Source organism: Nipponia nippon, unplaced genomic scaffold (genome assembly GCF_047370975.1).
Source record: "Nipponia nippon isolate SJK-2023a ecotype South Korea unplaced genomic scaffold, ASM4737097v1 scaffold_4, whole genome shotgun sequence".
NCBI classification, from domain to species: Eukaryota; Metazoa; Chordata; class Aves; order Pelecaniformes; family Threskiornithidae; genus Nipponia; species Nipponia nippon.
In genome coordinates this window covers 72,248,696-72,266,119 of record NW_028262358.1, presented here as the reverse complement: position 1 = coordinate 72,266,119, position 17,424 = coordinate 72,248,696, and the positions used below count along the sequence as shown (strand labels likewise).

Genomic DNA, 17,424 nt, shown 5'->3' with positions numbered 1-17,424 from the left:
TTTGCATTTAGTATGAGAATAATGTTGATAACACACTGATGTTTTGGTTCTTGCCGAGTAGTGCTTACACCAGTCAAGGACTTTTCAGCTTCCCATGCTCTGCCCGGTGCACAAGAAGCTGGGAGGGGGCACAGCCAGGACAGCTGACCCAGACTGACCAGAGGGCTATGCCATACCGTATGGCGCCATGCTCAGCATATAAACTGGGGGAAGAAGAAGGAAGGGGGGGGACGCTTGGAGTGATGGCGTTTGTCTTCCCAAGTAACCATTACGCGTCATGGAGCCCTGCTTTCCTGGGGATGGCTGAACACCTGCCTGCCGATGGGAAGTAGTGAATGAATTCCTTGCTTTGCTTTGCTTGTGCGCAGAGCTTCTGCTTTACCTATTAAACCGTCTTTATCACAACCCACGAGTTTTCTCATTTTTACTCTTCTGATTTCCTCCCCCATCCCACCGTGGGGGAGTGAGCGAGCAGCTGTGTGATGCTTAGTTGCCAGCTGGGGTTAAACCACGACACTACCCCTTGTTGTGGCCTTGTGAGAGGAGTCCATGTGCTTTAGGATGGCAGCTGCTGTTACGTCCCGGCCCTCCTCTCTCCCATCTCCTGGGAAGCTGCCATCACATGCCAGAGGCCGGGCTCTTGCAACAAGAGTTGCTTTATAGCACCGACATGACTCTGGAGGGCAGAGGCACAGGCACTAGGAGCCTTTGCTAGCAAGATGTAGTGTATATAAGTAGAGCAAATCACAACAAGCTGTGACCAGCTTCATCCCTCTCGCCAGTGCTGTTCTCCATGGTGGGAGAGATGGGAGCTCAATGACTGGTCCTTCCTCCTTCCATGAAGGGGCTGCTGCAGCATGCCATTCAACCTACACAGTAACTCCCTTTACCATCTACAGACACATATTAGGCCTTATCAAAATAGTTATATTTGGCAAGACAATGAAATCATTCCAATTTCAGGTCACTTTGTCCCAGTTCCATAACAAAGTGCTCCTATCAGCAGCAGTCTCTTTTCAACAAGCTAGTAATGTACTTGGAGGTCCTATGTATCAGCAAAAGATTCACCACAGCTGCGATTACCAGCAAAACAGAAGTTTAAAAGTGCATACCGAACACAGGTAAGCAATGAAGAAGCCTATGCATCTGGCTATGCTGTTGCATAGGATTGCGTTGGCCTAAGCGAGCCAACGGGAAGGCCTCTGGCAGTGTTACGGCTGTTTCTGCTTTTAGCTGGGGTATGAACCTGGCTGGGACCAACAATATTTATATTTTTCCAGTGGCTCAGGGGGTCCAGAGGGATTACTCTCTGCCAAGGGGATATGCTCTTCCAGGAGTGGCGTGGGGGAAGGCAGCTACAGATGTCCACATTTTAATCACAGGGTAATTCGAGGAAGCAGGTTCCTTTACATTTAGTGTTGGGCTTTACCAGAAAGCATCTCAGAAAAATTCTTTTTAAAAAATATTCGTTGTTCTTTGAGTGCTTATTGCTGTTCACCTTTGAGGTAAGCATTGTGACTGTTCTTACCTTGTTCTTGTCCTGGAAAATGAAGAGAATGCCAAATTCATCCTTGTGTGCATACCAGCCCTTTAAATGGTCAAACCAAGAGCTTCCCACCACTGCTAGCAAAACGAGATGGCAAACTATGCTAATCAGCTATCCTGGCAGTTTGTACAATTATTTCCCATGTGTTTTTGCTGGGCTACAAGAGGTGGTGCGTGGCTGGCTGGAAGCCATGTGATAGGCTATCTCAGTCTCTCTGTGACTCCATGCAGTCAACAGAAAGGATAAGACCTTTTTATCTATGTATCGTATTATACATTAGACATCATATTATAATAACAAGGTACAAGAGTAATCTGCAATCTTTGCCTTTGACAAAATTCAAACAAGAAATTAGCAAATGAAGCTGCTCATGCATGTTTGATGAAAAAGAATGAGTATAAATAGACACTGAGAGTAAGGCACAACAAGTAGACACTCTGTGTTTTCTGGTTACTTCTTGTAAAAGCAGCTCCAAAACTGATTGTTTGTTAGTCATCTGAAAGTGTGACCTTCCAATTTTTGTTCTCATAAGTAACAGTCACCACTGAAAAAGAGCAGGGAGGCACAAATTCCAAAGAGTCCATTGATGTAGAGGCCATCAATTAATGTATCAGTTGATATAAACGTCTTCTATGGGTCTGCAAAGACATGATCAACGTATTTGTCTTCTTTTCCCTTAAACTTGTGAAGCAAATACCCTTTGCCTGTCCAAGTCCCACTTTTTCAGAAGGAAGAAGGAAGTTTGCCTGAACTTTCAAGACTTAGACACTTCATTTACTCCTACCTCTTTTCTCTCATTCAGCACGAAGGACCTTTAAGTGATGTTCATGTCATCTTCTGTCACTCTCCTATGATATTCTTCATCACAGCTAGGACAAATTCCTTCTAAATACCTACAAAACAAGATCATTTTTTTTCTTTAAATCCCTTCTTCAGACAACCCTGTGCTATGATACCTCTACACCACTTGCCAGTGGATGGACAGTCATTGCTGTGATCATTATCTATCACCCCAACTAATTCTGTCTCCTTATTTCCTATTTCTCTGGGACATGGCTATGTCCATCTGTTGTTCGTTGTCTTATTTTTTGATTGTAAATGCATTAATCTTCTGTGTATGCACTTGTTAGCATTCTGGACTTTGCCTAGGTATTTGGGCTTTTAGGCATTACTTCAGTATAAATTCATAATGCTTTTTATAATGAATTGATAAATGAAATGTCAACAGCAAATGTTAATAAAAATGTAAACTGTGGGACATTCTTCCTTCTATCACACCACAGGCACGACAAATGCATACACCCAGCTACGCTGTCCACAGTTGAAACCAACAACGTACAAGATACTCGTGTGATCTCAAGAGAGAGGAATGAGCATGCAGATGGAGAGGTAAAATGGAGAAAATGCCATGGTGTCAGTCACCCTGCTCCTGCGATCAGAAGAAAAGCAGGTAAAGAAAGAAACCAAAAGAATGCTGATACGTAGACATATGGAGAAAGTTTTTTTAACAGAACCAACAGCATGTTGTCAAACTGACCAGCCTTTATTGTCTTCTTGGAATTTCCAGGCAGTACCTGAAAGTTGCATAAAGAAAAAAAGGGACCGGAGTCAAGACAAGCAGGATTAGTCTTACCTAAGTTTCATGATGACACCTATGTGTAGGTTACAACTTCTGCTACGAAGCTTTGTGCAGATTTGTCTAGTTTTCCTACATCACTTCAATAACGTCACTTGATCTGAGGCAATAGTTTTCACTGTACCGCTATCAACGCTTTATTATGTGCATCTCAGCGGCTTATGTGCTTTTGGCACACCTGGTTGTGAAAGTAGCTTATTGCTGCTTATTGCTCAATACTTTATTCATGAGAAAGAAAAAGTCGTTCCTGTGCGTACGCTAACCTTCACCCTGATCTAACAATGAGATTGCCATAACAAGTAGAGGAGAAAAAAGAAACAGAAATAATCTATTAAGGTATGAACTACTGTGAACTCGTGGTGAGTTTCATAAGCCAGGTAGGAGAGTAACAGGGAACTGCTGTCATAAACCTCACCCATATAACATTGCTTTTATTTGAAAAATCATGGGGACAGGGAAAGGAAAAGTCAGAGGGAAAAGAAGAGTTCTGGAAATAAAGATTAGAGAGAAGGAATTGAAGGAGGTTTAGGTGGTGGTTTTTTTCTTTACTTTTGGATTTTTTACTGAGGCATATAAAGAGGTTTTTTATTCAACTTAAAAAAGTATTTTAATAAGTAAAATATCACATTTCCAGGATTCATTGTCAGTAATGGATGTGCTGCATAAAAAGCGGGAAACTTGATGAGGGAGTAGTCTTATACCAATGTTTTGTTCCTTCCTCAAGCAAAAGCTTTGTGCTATTTCCTCTCCTACTTATTTAGGAGAAACACTTTTTTACACAATAACAACTGCTTTGCTTAAGTGTCAGTGGATAAACCCTTATCTTTTCTCTCTTCAGGAAATCCTCCAGATTTGATTTGTCTAACCCGATTATGCTTTTGAAAGAATGAATAAAGACTAACCTATCCTTAAATTTTCTATAGACACAGATAGTCTGCAATAACACATTTATTTATTTATTTTTAAACTCAGGGAAGATATATCACCTCAAAACATTAATTAGTTGCGATTTAGAAACAGACATAAATTCTCCATGAGGATGAATTTATCACCCAAGATGCTAGAATAGGCAGAAATGAATGCTGGCTTTGTGCTGACACTACAGAATAATGAAACACCGATGTATGACGCTTGGCAGCTTTTAGGACATAAATGCTTCCCAACTGGGATATAAGCCCTCTCAGCACTTGCTGCTTAGCACTATATATGGTATGAATAATACTGTTTTTATAATTAGGACTCAAATGTCAGTGGTTCCTCATAGTAATGCCCTTCTCTAAAGTCTTCATCTCTAGAATCTGACTGCTATTAAAAAAAAAAAAAAAAAAACACCATAAAACCCCTTTATTTGCTGTGCTTGCATGGAAAACAGAGTGTAATCCATGCAATGTTGTCTGAACGTTCTCTGTGAAATAAAAACTATTATGAAATAACCATGAGATGGAATTAAAACTCATCACTTCAGTCTATAGATGGCTCCTGCACAACTCCCTGGGATGTCCCCATGCCACCTGTAGAAAGGAGAGGCACAGCACTGAAATAACATGCTAGAAAACACCCTGTACAGGTGAGCTCTTGTCTGCGCAGAGGAAATCATCGCTTTCAGGGCTGGAGGGTGCAATGAAATTTGCTGCCATATAGCCCAAGAGAATAATTAGAATGTGTTAAAATTATTTCTGCAAGAAAAACCTAGGGGTCACCAAAATCCACATTTTTCACTGGAACCTTCAATTAGGAACATTTTATCTAAAAAATGACTATCTATAAAGCAATGCGAATTAGAATTAAATACTAGAATTACTAGAATATTACTAGCATACTAGAATTAGATGACTTGATTTTTTTGCTTCAAAATAACATTCACATTAAAGTCTCTATAAGTTCTCAATATTATAGTATATAAAAAGTATTTGGACAAGTCGTATATAAGATAAATTGAATATAAATCAGCAAAAAAGAATGCAATATTTTGCCCCCGAAATTTGGAATTTACAGAGTTTTGACATTATTCCCAAAGAGAAATGAACACATTTTCAAAACCATGGTAAAACAGTTACAGTGCCTGACGAACCCAAGTGGCAATTTTCACAATAATCAACTGAAGCTTTTCTGAGAGAGAGTTTACTCCATGTAGAGAATAAATTGCTTCAGCACTCGACATATAGCAGACTCAGGCCTTTCAGTAATCAGTTTGTGCTGTCTCATGTAGGTTTGCAGACACTCCTTCACTGCTTTTTTTCAGAAAACACAGTTTGCAGCTGAACATGAGCGGCTAGGACCCCCAGCAACGACAGGTCTCTGTGATTTACTTCTGATTACAAAAGCGTGCTACTCCTTCCGTTGCCCTGCTGCCTAGGAAGAGAAAAGCAGATCAAAGCCCTTCTTGGAATTTCAGGAACACACCGTCAGTTCCTTCACCCAAGCGATTAACCAAATATTCAGGGTCTTGCGAATAGACCCAAACAAGATCCTGTTGTTTCTCTGAGGCAACTATTTGCAAAGAAGATAAAAAGTTCGGCTTTGGTGAACCCAGGGAAGTCTGACAATAAGAGGCAACCTCCACTAAGCAGTTATTTTAGTTAGCATTGAGCCCAAATGCACTCATTCTCTCTCTCAGGGCAAAATTTTGGTAGCAATTCAGGCTATAGTCTTCCTTAAGGTTATTTTAACATTTTGTTACCCCACTGCTTTCTTTCCAGTGGTGCCCAGCTAATGTTTGAAAGTTACCCCACTACCCTGCCCCAGCTGTAATGCCCTGGAAAAGGCTATTGTTTGTTACACCATGATTAACTTTGTTGGTCAGATCTTTACATGACATTCCTGGAGTCAAGCTGAAACAAGCGAGACGCCAGGAACTTAACCTTAATAAATCTGTAATCAGGCTTGTGTTGCTCTGACACTCCCAGAGTGGTTGTTAAAAAAAAAACAAAAAACAACCCAAAAAACAACAAGCAAACCCAAAACCCATCCCAAAACAAAACCAAAACAAAACCCAAAACAACAAAACAAAGACAAAATTTACTGGGATCTTGGCATAAGGTCATGCTTACACAGGGAATCAAACATCTCAGGCAGCTGTTCACTGCCTGGGTGGTGCCAGGAATGGCCCTTCCAAGGGCCCTTGCAGAGGCATCTTCAGCTGGATCAAGCGAGACTCCCACTCTTCTGCTCACTAATTATCTAGCTGCCCCACGGTGACTACGTAGGAATCAAATAGCACGTACAAGCCAGTACAAAGAGCTATTTCAAATTTGGCACATTACAGCATTTCACTGAAACACCAGCTTGGTCCCAATGGCAGTCTGAACACATTAGTGAAGAGCTGGGGCTGAGCTGCAATTCCTCCTTCTTAGGCTTACACATCTGGGCACAGCGTCACACTGGTAAAGAACATCCTCGGTCTGGAATTAGCAGAGCCTTAACCAGGAATAGACTCAGCCCCAGTCACAGGGAAGGTGAGGGAACAGTGCAGAAGAGGGAGCAGTGCAGAAGAGATTGAACTGTATCTCTGAGAGGTTAAGATCGCATGGCTGCAAAACTTCATACGGCATAAGAACGTGTGCCACACGGACCAGGGCTAACGTGGGAGCTGATGGTCCCCCAGTTCTCAGGAACTCTATCCCTAGTCTCAGCCCCTCCAGTGTCCTCAATATTTAACCCTTTCACAGGTTATAGGCCACTTCTGCATACCTACTGGAATTAATGCATTTTCATAATTAAAATTTCTACTTCCATGCATGTTTCAGAAAAACTGATTTATAGGTTGTAATATCTTTACGTGTTCACAGATTTCACTACTTCCAAAGATTACTAGTTGTTATTGCCAGAGCATATTAAACATGAGAGAAACAGATTAATGGCAAAACTCCTACACCTACATCTAGGCACCAACATGTAAGAGTCTAAATGAAATGGAAGTATCTAAACTCTAGTTACAGTAAACGGATGCCATGGCATGATCCATGGCTTAAACACAGGCATCTAGTGCTATTTGCAGTGCACTGGACCATCCCTCCCAGCCTTCAGCTGCCCTGCTGGAAAGGCATGACTCTTGCATCCAGCCAGAGCAGCATGTCCTTAAAAGACGGCAGGGTGCCTCAAACACCCAAGATACTTGTCTCAGCAAATAGCCCCAGTGTCTTAAATGGCACTCACCCTGCACAATGGAGCCCCTAGTCGACAGCCAGCTCAAATGTCCTTTTGAGATGCCTCTGAAGCCTAAGGGCTACACTTTATAAAACATACAGGAAAAAATAGAAATAAAAAAGGATGAAATAAGGATGAAATAAACACTTAAAAAAATATTTTTATTTATTCATGGTATAAAAGAAATACTTTCTTCCTATACCCCAATGGATTGTCTTGTGTAGCCCCTCGAGCACACGCACCCCACTTTGGACACTGCTATCTTAGACCTCACAGCCAATGCTAACACTGATCCACCTCATAAGCACACGTGCACGTTTACAAGCGATGCATCTAGAGAAGCCAGCTAACTGAAAAGAAGTTCAGTAGTAAACTAATCCTGGTGGAACAGACTGTATCGTGTGAAATCACTGAACTGTCTCTGTACTTTGCAAATAGTTGCAGGAGAATTTGATAAGGTATAATAGATATTTGTTGATCAAATTTGGTAAGAAATAGAGCATTGGCCAGAGTCAGCATAAATATATTTACAGAGGCCCTCCAATAAAGTAATTCCATATTATCTCTATCCACTGCTTATTCACAGTTGAACTATGCTGCATAGTTTGCTATGGGATGGTAGGTGTTGCTTTGTAATTTAAGCAACTAAGAAGTCAGCAAATTTTCTAGCAAGACAAGGGCTGTAATACTTCAGAGCTACAGATTCATCAGGAGGGCAGAGGTTTGACTGAAGATCAAAACTAGAGGTTTACTCTACTGTTGTGCTTCTCCAGAGCCCCCAAACAGTTATGGAGACATAGTTTAAGTCTAGAAATTGTTGAGTTAGGGTCACAGTCCAGAAGTTTAATGTTTTGCATCCAGCAAATTCCAAAGGAGATAATAAAGGCATCCTTTAAGGAATCTTCTCTGATGTTAAGACCTGAGAAGCATGGCAGCGAGCCTAAAAAAAGGTGGGGAGAGGGGAAAGAGAATAATTTAATGAACGAAAATACCACTTTAAAGAGCATTTTCCAAATTAGTAGTTTAGTAAGCTCACTAAGTATAAGGGGTTATATTTCGTCTTAATTAAATGGGAGCTTTCAAGACAAAATTCTAAGTAATTGTTATTTTTAAATATAAATCAAGTCTTTGAAACGAGGAAAAAACCTAAAACCAAAGCACCCCACACAAATCCCATACTACACTCTTCCTTTTACTGTGTCCTGAATTGTAAAGCTTTTGCCAGTAGGAGGAAAAGAGGATGGCTGTGTTTCATTCCTATTTCTGACATGTTCAGGGCCAGAAAACACTTAAGACAATACCTCATTTCAATATACAGATGTTAAATATAGTTGAGCAGGTGACACAGTCACCAGTTATTTCATAGTTTAAATAAAAGTCTGTCCCAATGCTTGAACATGCTGAACAGTGCTGATGAGACACCACAGAATTGGAACATGGTTCCTCAGAATCCATTTTTTTGCATAGGAAAGAGAAAGTTTAAGAAACAAAAATCACATCTGACATTCAGCTGAAAACTTCTGAGGTCTTAAAAAGTTATAATGCCCAAAGTGAAACGTGGATAGGATTTATAAAAATGCCGATAGCTCAAACATATAAGTTGCTCAGAGCTGTGTTTTGAATATATGAAGTTCTAAGTACTTTCAGAAAGCAGAATGCACTAGTTCTAGTGTCCAAGCAGAGGAGACATTGGATGGTTAGGCCTCAGTATCTGTGCACCTTGTTCTTCAACTATCAAAGGCTGATAGACATCACAAAGCTTTACAAAGTTGCAATAAAAACCCCTGAGCACAATTTTGGTCTATGAATGCTTTGGAAGTACCCTATATGCCCACAATAAGTTACTTAGGAGAAAATACTTTATGAAAAGAAAAAAAAAAAAAAAAAAGAAACCTAATTTACACATGCAAATGGCTGCAAGCTTCATAAAAGTCTTAGAAGCTGTCAGTTACACCAAGGTGGCATGCATTTACATGCAAAACCTTTTTGGTATTGAGATCCTGTGATTACTCAATTCAGTGAATAAGCAGAAAGTAGCAGAGCAGAACAAGGAGGAAAGTGAAGAGATGAAAAAAATTCACCATGCAACCATATATGCATATGCATTTGAGTATTGAAGAAGAGATGCAGATTCTCTTCAATTTTCTTAGAAACTATTTTCCAAAATACTTACAGCTTTCTCTTCCAATGAGAGTACCCCATCTACAGCCACTATCTGGTATTGCTTTTCTTTTAAGCTAACCACAAATTTCCGAAGTAGTTTGAGACTAGTGCCATCACTGTTTTGTTTTAGCAGTTTCTGCATTTCTTGGGAAGGACATCCCGGGTCAAACAGTAGCAAACATAAGGTTTTATTCTTCTTCTCTTCTATTCCAACAACAGTACGACTATGACCTAATTTCAAAGTAGATTTTCAGTATTTTAAAAACACATAAATCCCATTTCCTTCCTCGTAGCATACCCCTTATTTTCAGATCAAGGAAGATATTACTTGAAATTTAATAAGGCAGTTATAAGTAAAGAGCAGATGTCAAAAAGTTGAGATCCCAGTCACACCCAGCTCTTCCATCCAATAAAAATACAGACTTTAATGTTGCTCTTACTAAATAAAAAAATACCAGGAAATAAAGCCATGCCTTCAATTAAGCAAAGAAAGAATGTAAAATGCTGCTCTGAATTGCAGCACATATAATGAAAGATAGAGAACAGAAAGAAACCAGCATATTGCGATACTGACCTTGATGTTGCAAGTAGATAGGTGGTTTGGAAGTACACACTACCTTCGCACCACCTTCATTCTCTGTAGAGTAGTAACGCAAAACCCACTCAAATAAACGAGGGTGTGTACCCATAGGGCCAGTCGGTTTGTGAAAGTCAATGATTTGACACCTACAGAACATTTAGAATGAAAACAACAATAAAATTTCAAGCAGGTTGTTTGTTAAAAACAACTTTTTCACCTCTCAGTCCCTTCCTCCTGCACCAAGAATGTTTTGTAAACACAGCAATTCCAGGCACCAAGTGGTCGTTACCACTTTTGTTTTTTGAAAATACAGGAATAGGGGACACATAATTACAAAGCAATGCAATATATACTGTTCAAAACTGGAAGATTTATTCTGTAAGAAAGAAACACTCTACTCTCTTCAGTCTAACAAGAGCTTGTGAAGCTTGCAAAAATTAAAATGATTTTTTTTTTGTACAAGTGATACACATACACTAGAGAATCCAATTAACAGCCTTCAGAATTATGGAAGCGAATAGCTGAAATTCAGATTCTTCTTGAGAAGAAACTTCTACAGAAATTAAGTTTTTAACCAACGTTTGATTTTATGCGTATGTGGCATAATACTTTACCAAGTCTCAATGATCTAAGTAGTTATACAATTTATTTACCTGCCTAAGGAGTTACACAGCTTTACGCTGTGCTAAATCAGATCTGTTTATAGGTTGGTTAAATTTAAAGCCACTCAGGTGGCTTTGTCATCACACTGTTGGCAATTCTGACCTTTAAAGGTACAGCACTTAAATCAGCACTTAAAAATAACAACAACAAAAAAAAAGCAATATTTACTTTATCCTGAGACTGGTTAACAGTGAATAAATTTCACATGCTCCTATCCAAGCTTTGGAGCCATGTAATCTGTTGTTAAAGTGCGATGCCCCGTGAGGATCGAAGCCTTCTCTCCAGGCATCTTCAATCATGGACTGAATCTTTGGTATACTAGGAATTAGTGTAGTATCTGGAACAGAAAAGATTTGAATTGTGGTTACAGTTACTGAAATAGCCTATTAATTAAAAATATTCAGCTCTTTTATAAGAGGTAGTTAATGTCACAAAGATGCACCAAAAAAAATTAAAGCTAAAACTTCAACCACATCATGCCTTGCCAATATTCACCCCTCTGATTCTTTCCACGTAAGCTACAGTGGTACAACAAGCATTTAATAGGTATAATTGACCTAGTAAGCCTTGCTGTGTAAATGAAAAAGTAAAGCATCAGTCAGTAGGTTGTCATCTAAGGCACGTGAAACAAATAGGCAGCGTTTTGTTTAATACCTCTCAAGCAGTCGTTATACGAGCTGTTTTGCAACAGCGAGGAAAGGAGCATTTGGAAATTCCTGTAACCGCAACCCCAGCCTCTGTCGCCCAAAGATGACTGGAAGTGATCTACTCCTGTTGAAAGCCACACATGCCTCACATCTTTGTTTTCGTTCTGATAGTACTTGCACAATGCTTCAATGACTCCTAAAAGAAGATCAAATATAAAGTTTATCTGTAAAATGAACTACAAAATTTGACAGAAAAAGATTCCTTCCCCAGCTTGGAACCAATACAGGTTAAGACAATTTATTTTAACACTCCTAAGTGATCCTATGTTACATCTAGAACCCAAATCACAAAACCAGCGGACATTGCATCTACTTCATTTCAATGGTCTTTACTTTGACAAATTTATGTACTACAAAGCTTTCAGAATTCAAGCTATTTTTTCACTGCTGCTACACAATGAACATTTTAAATTAGACAGCTTGGACTACATTATAAACTGTGATATGCACAGGAACTATTACAATGAAACGGGAAAAATAATGTCACCAATAAAGCATTTCTATGTCACTGCCACCTCCAGTACAACACCCCCTTAAAAACATGGAAATACTTATACATACTGTGTCATCCTTTTATTTCGCAGAGAAACTAAGACAAGAAAAGGAATGGCACAGAACCTGAGAATTACTGTAATTATTTTTAAAAAGTCCACTTGCAGGATATTCCAAATCCTCCTTTGTTACATGAAAGAACATGCTTGGGAATGCCCTCTCCAATTCGTATATGTAAATTCCCAAAGGCTCTTTATTGCCCTGCTATTGTGAAGACAATCATTCCACAGCCACCACAGATTATTTTCTGATTTCCTCTCTGAAGTCTAAATCATTACCAAGAATGAAAACTTTAAATGTATTATTTCCACTCAATAAATCTTATAGCAGAGATTTTATTTTACCTGTCAAGAACCAAATGAGTATTTTGTAAGCTAGAACCACTAGCAGCAAGCTAAAAGACCTTTGAACTGTGGTTCTGGCAAGTAAAGACAAGGAAGCCTTTTGGAAGGGACATCCATCGGCACTGTATTTTAGTACCAATTACAAAACACGAGATAAAATGCTGCTGTAAATTTTAACAGCTACACTACGTTAGGAACCAATGAATACTAAATAGTAAACAAGCATACACTCAAGGACAACCAACTTGTTGTAAGACATTTGCATCTTTTGATACATATTGTATTTGGGCCCTCAACCACACAACTTGGTTCCAAGGTTCCATAGAAAAAAAGGAAAGAAAAAAAAAACCAAAAGAAAAAAAAAACCACCTCTTCAGGTTAGAATAAAGATTAGAAATATACCAAGCTTTCATTTCCTTATTAGTTTAGGAATAAAATGGTATAGATTGATCTAGAAAATAAGGATTAGAATTAGGATGTAATCAATGTCAAACATCCAATTATATGCTTTGTTAAAGACTTGTTTGGTCACTACAACCTAGGTCTAAAAAGTACAGTCTTAGTTGTATAATTTCAGCATTTTTACCTGAGGTCTTTGTTTTCCCATCATCTATACCAAAAGCCAAACATTCCATCATGTCAGCTTTTCTCTTGTGATATTCAAAAGGCTGCATTCTTCCTCTATCAACTTCCCTTTCCATATTCTTTAGGAATTGCTGCTTGTAGCCTCCAGAATTATCCAAGCCATACTGTCTCTGTTAGGGATGGAATGTGCATGATTTAAATCTCACTTTTTAAATTAGTCTTTAGTGATTTCGAGAAGCTGCATGCACAATCAGTAACTTTAAAAAATAATGAACAGTAACACATAAAAACTTCAGATTTATATTTTAGAGCTGAAGCTTCACTCCTGAACAGGAATGTGGGACTAGGAAAGGTACAGTTGGAAGAGCAGGCACATCCTTCTGCTCCCTGCTGGGCAGCCAGCCATCGGCACAGTGGCAGTCAAAGACCAGGAGGTAGCAAAAGTGGGAAATGAGCTATCAGGGCTGTCAGGTGGGAGGGATAGGGAAGCAGGACCTAGCAGGGGAGTGGTCACTGGAGCAGGTGATGGTATCCAGGAAGAGGATAGCCAGGATGCTCAGGGCCTCAGGCACTCTGCCAGGGAACATGCTCCAGGCTGTGCTGCAAGGCAGAGCACTAGAGCTGGGTGGAGCACAGTTCGAGGCGCCAGGTGTGCCAGGGCCCCTGGCGAGAGCAGTATGGCATGCGTAGGGAGCACTGGGCCCCATCCTGAGCCAGCACCGCTCAAAGCAGTAAAGCCAAGTAGCTCAAGGCAGGCATGCCCAGCGCCTGTGCCAGGATCGGGGTTGCCGAGAGCTTGCGTTTGCCTGCCACCCACTCCTGCGCCACTACCTCAACTCAGCCTGTCTGACTGCACAGGTCTGACCTGGTATGTCCCTTCCAGGTCATTACAGTTCCACGATACTCAGCTTCCCATGGCACAACTGTTAAAATTTTACTATATAGAAATATTACTGTACTTGCAGCTTCTTAAATTCTTCCCTCTCTCGCTTCTCTTCTTCTGATCTCTGCCATTTATCTTCTTCAGTTTGGAGTCGCTGAGCCAGTTCAAGATCTCTCATGTTTCCACCTACCCATGAATAATATTCCAAAGAGAGAAGACTTGATCAGGAGGTTAACAATGCTCTGATGGATCTGGGCATTAATTTTAGGAGATGCATCCCACACTATTTTAAGCTATTAGCAATGAACGTGAAACAGGACCGACTGCATTCAGTCTACCAAGACTCAGACTCTTGACTTTGACAAAGTTTATGCAGAGTCACAGGAGCAATTACTTGGCAAATAATGCATGTACCTCTACTACTAAGAAAATAGCTTTTGTTTACTTTTGTTTCACTTCGTTGTTAGCAAGAAGTCCCAGTTTCTTGAATACCACACACTTATTAGCTTCTAGGATCGCTGCCAACAGTCTCGTAACAAAGTGACAAAAACAAATTTAGGATCAGAGAACTGGACATAGAATCTCTAGGATTTTATTAGCCATCCTAATAAATAAAATTGATTTTGATTGCTTTACTTTATCGCTATGACTGATGAATCAGCACAAGCATTTAGAGAAAAGAATTGAGAAAAACTTTGAAGTTTTCATAGGCTATAGATTTTCAGCTCATCACACTGGAATGTGGCACTCCAAATTACATGTATGTAAACCTCCTATAGAGCTAGAAAAAAAAATATAATATGGCTTTCTTTTAAACATTTTTTGCTTTAAGTTTTAGTTTTGGCTTACAGTGCATTGACGTAACAAGCATGCATAGACAAATATTTATTTTAGCATGTGTAATTAAGTAATCACTTGGACAAGTGACAGGACTTTCTATTAATTATGTTAACTTAATTATGTGTGTGTCCAGTTCTCTTTTTAAATAAGGAAATATTTAGTTTAAATTTTTTCCGAGATTCTATACTGCAACATGCAAATACTTGTAAATACTTTCAAGTATTATCAAGCCTGTGGTTCTTGATGTACCTTCCGAAAAGCTTTGTTCCTGTAAGTGTAAATCCACATGTTCTTCAAGAATCTGAATGTTTGTACAGGTAAGACTGCACATTGGACATTCGTACAGCTGTTCACCATTTCCTGTGTCTGTGAAAAAGAAATGCAGTTTCTTGATTAATGCAATTCCTGGTTTTTGTGAGAATCACCCCCCTAATTGATATACAGTCTAAGATAAATGCACAGTAATGAATTTTGTGTTGCCATTGAAATTCCCCAGTGAAAGACAGCAAATTCTAAACAGCTGTTACTCTCTTAACCAATTAAGAATTTATATCTAAATACCTGAAAAACTTAAGACATATCTTCCTTCTTTCTACTGATCAAGTTTTGCCCCATTTAACTCATAGATCACAATTTGCTACGATAATATTTGTATTAAGAAATGCTTAGTCTGAAAGATCAAACCAGTAATGAAAAGATCTGTCCTGCTAACTGAAGAACACTTGCTTACGAAACTTTAATATTCGTGTGATAACACAGTAGTTGGTGGGCAGAAAGAATAAAGTACAACGTGCTGTCATTCCTACCTTGTTGGTCTTCCTGCATCTCCTCAAATAAATATTCTTTCTGCAGTTTTAGTATTATTACTGAAGAGTACCATATAGAATAGGTAAGGTTCAAAAGGACTTCTGGAGATCATCTAGTCCCTCAAAGCAGGGTCAAATTAAACAGGTTAAGTTACATAGGGCCTTTTCCAGTCAGTTTTCGAATAAGTCCAAGGATAGGCACTCCACAAGCTCCCCAGACAACTTATTCCAGTGTTTGCCCACTCCCACAGTAAAAAACCAAAAGTGTTCTTGTGCTTAAATGGCATTTCCCATATGTCAACTTGTGCCCACTGCCTGTCATCCTGTCACTGGACACCACAGAAAAACCTTCCTAGGTTCACAAACCACAGGAATTAGTATGCTATGTTAGCTGTTTCTGGAAAGCATTTGCCCAAGCTAAAAGTTCATGATTGGCTGGAGGGAAACTTGATGGTATAATAACCTAAACTCACCAGCAACATTTTGCATAACACTGCAAACATACAGTTTCCTGAAACACACTATGTACATAAAAAACCAAAACACCCTTAATGCAAGTATTTTAAAAATTGAAATTGGCATGCAGGCAGGCAAGTTATTTATTCAAGCTCTGCATTATTTGCACACATAGAAGTTAAATATTATTCAGTGCCAAGATCTAGATTTTTTTTCTTTTAAGAAAAACATATTTTTAATCACAGAATATGCAATGCGGTTGATTATACTGCCACATTCTGCATCCTCATCATCATTTGTTTTTCTTGTCAATATACATAGCTTGTTACACCATAATGCTAGTGTTCTAAGATAATTACCCACTAGCAGAGATGCCATTACTAAGTTTCTGAAATAGGTACCAGCAACTTTGGACCGTTAGTCAGAATAAAATTCTGGGCACACTTAAAATAAAATACAGTATTCAAATAAATTAACTGTTTTCCTTACTCCAACTTTATCCCCCAAAATATCCTTGCGGTCTCCAAATCAACGTTTACTACTTCAGAATACTTCAGCGCTGGATCTTTCCTAAATCTCTACTTCAAACTGAGACCTACCTTTCCCTACTGCGTTACTGCAACTGCTCTACAGGGTCCTGCCAAAGACGAGACTTCAAGAGGCAAAGTCAAACCTCCGCGACCAAAGGTAGGTAAATAGGTAAAAACCACGTCCTGTCACGCAAAAGCTTTACGATTCGCTTTCATTGATACGGATGGCGCGTTTTGGGCTTGCAAAACACTGCAGGTTCGTCTGCATGAGTGGTGTTAGTTCTGCTCCGGAACGGATTTTGCAAGTGCCGCCGCCACCGTCTCGGCTCCCCGTCCCTCCCCACGGGACTGCCCTCCGCCGCGCGCCAGCTGCACCCGCCCGGATGAAAACTCGGCGGAAGAGGCGCTCCGGCAGCGCCCCCAACCCCGGGCCGTCACCCCCGGGCCCTCAGGCCCTGGCCCGGCCCTCCGCTCCCCGCCCGGGCGGCCATGGACAGCCCCACCCTCCGCGGGGTCCAAGCCCGCCGCCGCTGCTCACCTGCGCCCGGGGCGCCCAGCAGGTGCCCGTGCCGCGCCCTGACGTGCGCCTCCAGCTCCCGCCCCGCCGCCTCCCCGCAGAAGGGGCACTCGGGCAGCCCCACGGCGAGCTCAGGGCGGCGGCCGCCCGGCGGCCCTGGCTCCGGGTGGGCCGCCTCGATGTGCCGGCGAAGCTCCTCGCATCCCGGGGCGGCGGCGCCGCAGAGCGGGCAGCGGGGCTGGCGGCCCGAGTGCGTGCGCCGCAGGTGCCGCCGCACCGCCGCCTCCGAGGAGAGCGCCTGCCCGCAGACCTCGCACACCAGCATGGCGGCGGCGGCGGCTCCCCCGGGAAACGAAAGCCTCGCGCTTCCGCCCACGTCGCTCGTCACGTCCTGCCGGCGCCCGCCGGGAAGCGCCGTTCGCCTCGCCCGGGGCGGCTGCCTGCGCGCGCGGGGCCTGCTGGGAAGGGAG

The 17,424-nt window shown here is 40.9% G+C and overlaps 2 protein-coding genes across 6 annotated transcripts in view; both read right to left on the bottom strand.

Annotated features, from left to right (window-relative positions):
- The window catches only part of LOC104008682 (amine sulfotransferase), a 26,709-nt gene extending 19,260 nt beyond the window's left edge, over nucleotides 1-7,449 (bottom strand). The window contains exons 1-3 of one of the 2 annotated variants that reach the window (XM_087773354.1): nucleotides 7,338-7,449; nucleotides 2,886-3,120; nucleotides 2,331-2,439 (exon numbers count right to left, since the gene is read on the bottom strand). In XM_087773354.1, coding sequence (XP_087629480.1) covers nucleotides 2,331-2,344 — 14 coding nt within the window. In that variant the 5' untranslated portion in view covers nucleotides 2,345-2,439; nucleotides 2,886-3,120; nucleotides 7,338-7,449. The remainder of the gene's footprint in view (nucleotides 1-2,330; nucleotides 2,440-2,885; nucleotides 3,121-7,337) is intronic. The other variant, XM_087773355.1, reaches the window with a different exon arrangement.
- On the bottom strand, nucleotides 4,113-17,408 carry ZUP1 (zinc finger containing ubiquitin peptidase 1). Of its 4 annotated transcripts, none has more exons than XR_015707962.1 (9): nucleotides 16,976-17,408; nucleotides 14,895-15,011; nucleotides 13,882-13,991; nucleotides 12,924-13,092; nucleotides 11,389-11,577; nucleotides 10,903-11,071; nucleotides 10,066-10,217; nucleotides 6,233-8,268; nucleotides 4,113-5,534 (listed from the first exon to the last, which is right to left on the bottom strand). XR_015707962.1 is itself a non-coding variant. In XM_087773346.1 (9 exons), the coding sequence occupies exons 1-9, from the start codon at nucleotides 17,277-17,279 to the stop codon at nucleotides 8,221-8,223; spliced, it is 1,479 nt and encodes a 492-aa protein (XP_087629472.1). In that variant the 5' UTR covers nucleotides 17,280-17,408; the 3' UTR covers nucleotides 8,086-8,220. The 4 variants fall into 4 exon arrangements, 3 of the variants coding, with proteins under 3 accessions (XP_087629473.1, XP_087629472.1, XP_087629474.1); XM_087773346.1 differs by lacking the exon at nucleotides 4,113-5,534 and adding an exon at nucleotides 9,502-9,722 and having other exon boundaries at nucleotides 8,086-8,268; XM_087773348.1 differs by lacking the exons at nucleotides 4,113-5,534; nucleotides 16,976-17,408 and adding exons at nucleotides 9,502-9,722; nucleotides 16,507-16,869 and having other exon boundaries at nucleotides 8,086-8,268.
- Between the last annotated feature and the right edge of the window lie 16 nt (nucleotides 17,409-17,424).

What these genes read in the sequence shown, in the direction of transcription:
- ZUP1 (XM_087773346.1), bottom strand. Translation starts at nt 17,279, where the DNA reads ATGCTGGTGTGCGAGGTCTGCGGGCAGGCGCTCTCCTCGGAGGCGGCG. An exon ending in AAGAATTTAAGAAGCTGCAA is followed by an intron (nt 13,093 to 13,881) that starts GTACAGTAATAT and finishes CATCCCTAACAG; the next exon opens with AGACAGTATGGCTTGGATAA. An exon ending in TATCTACTTGCAACATCAAG is followed by an intron (nt 9,723 to 10,065) that starts GTCAGTATCGCA and finishes CTTTGAAATTAG; the next exon opens with GTCATAGTCGTACTGTTGTT.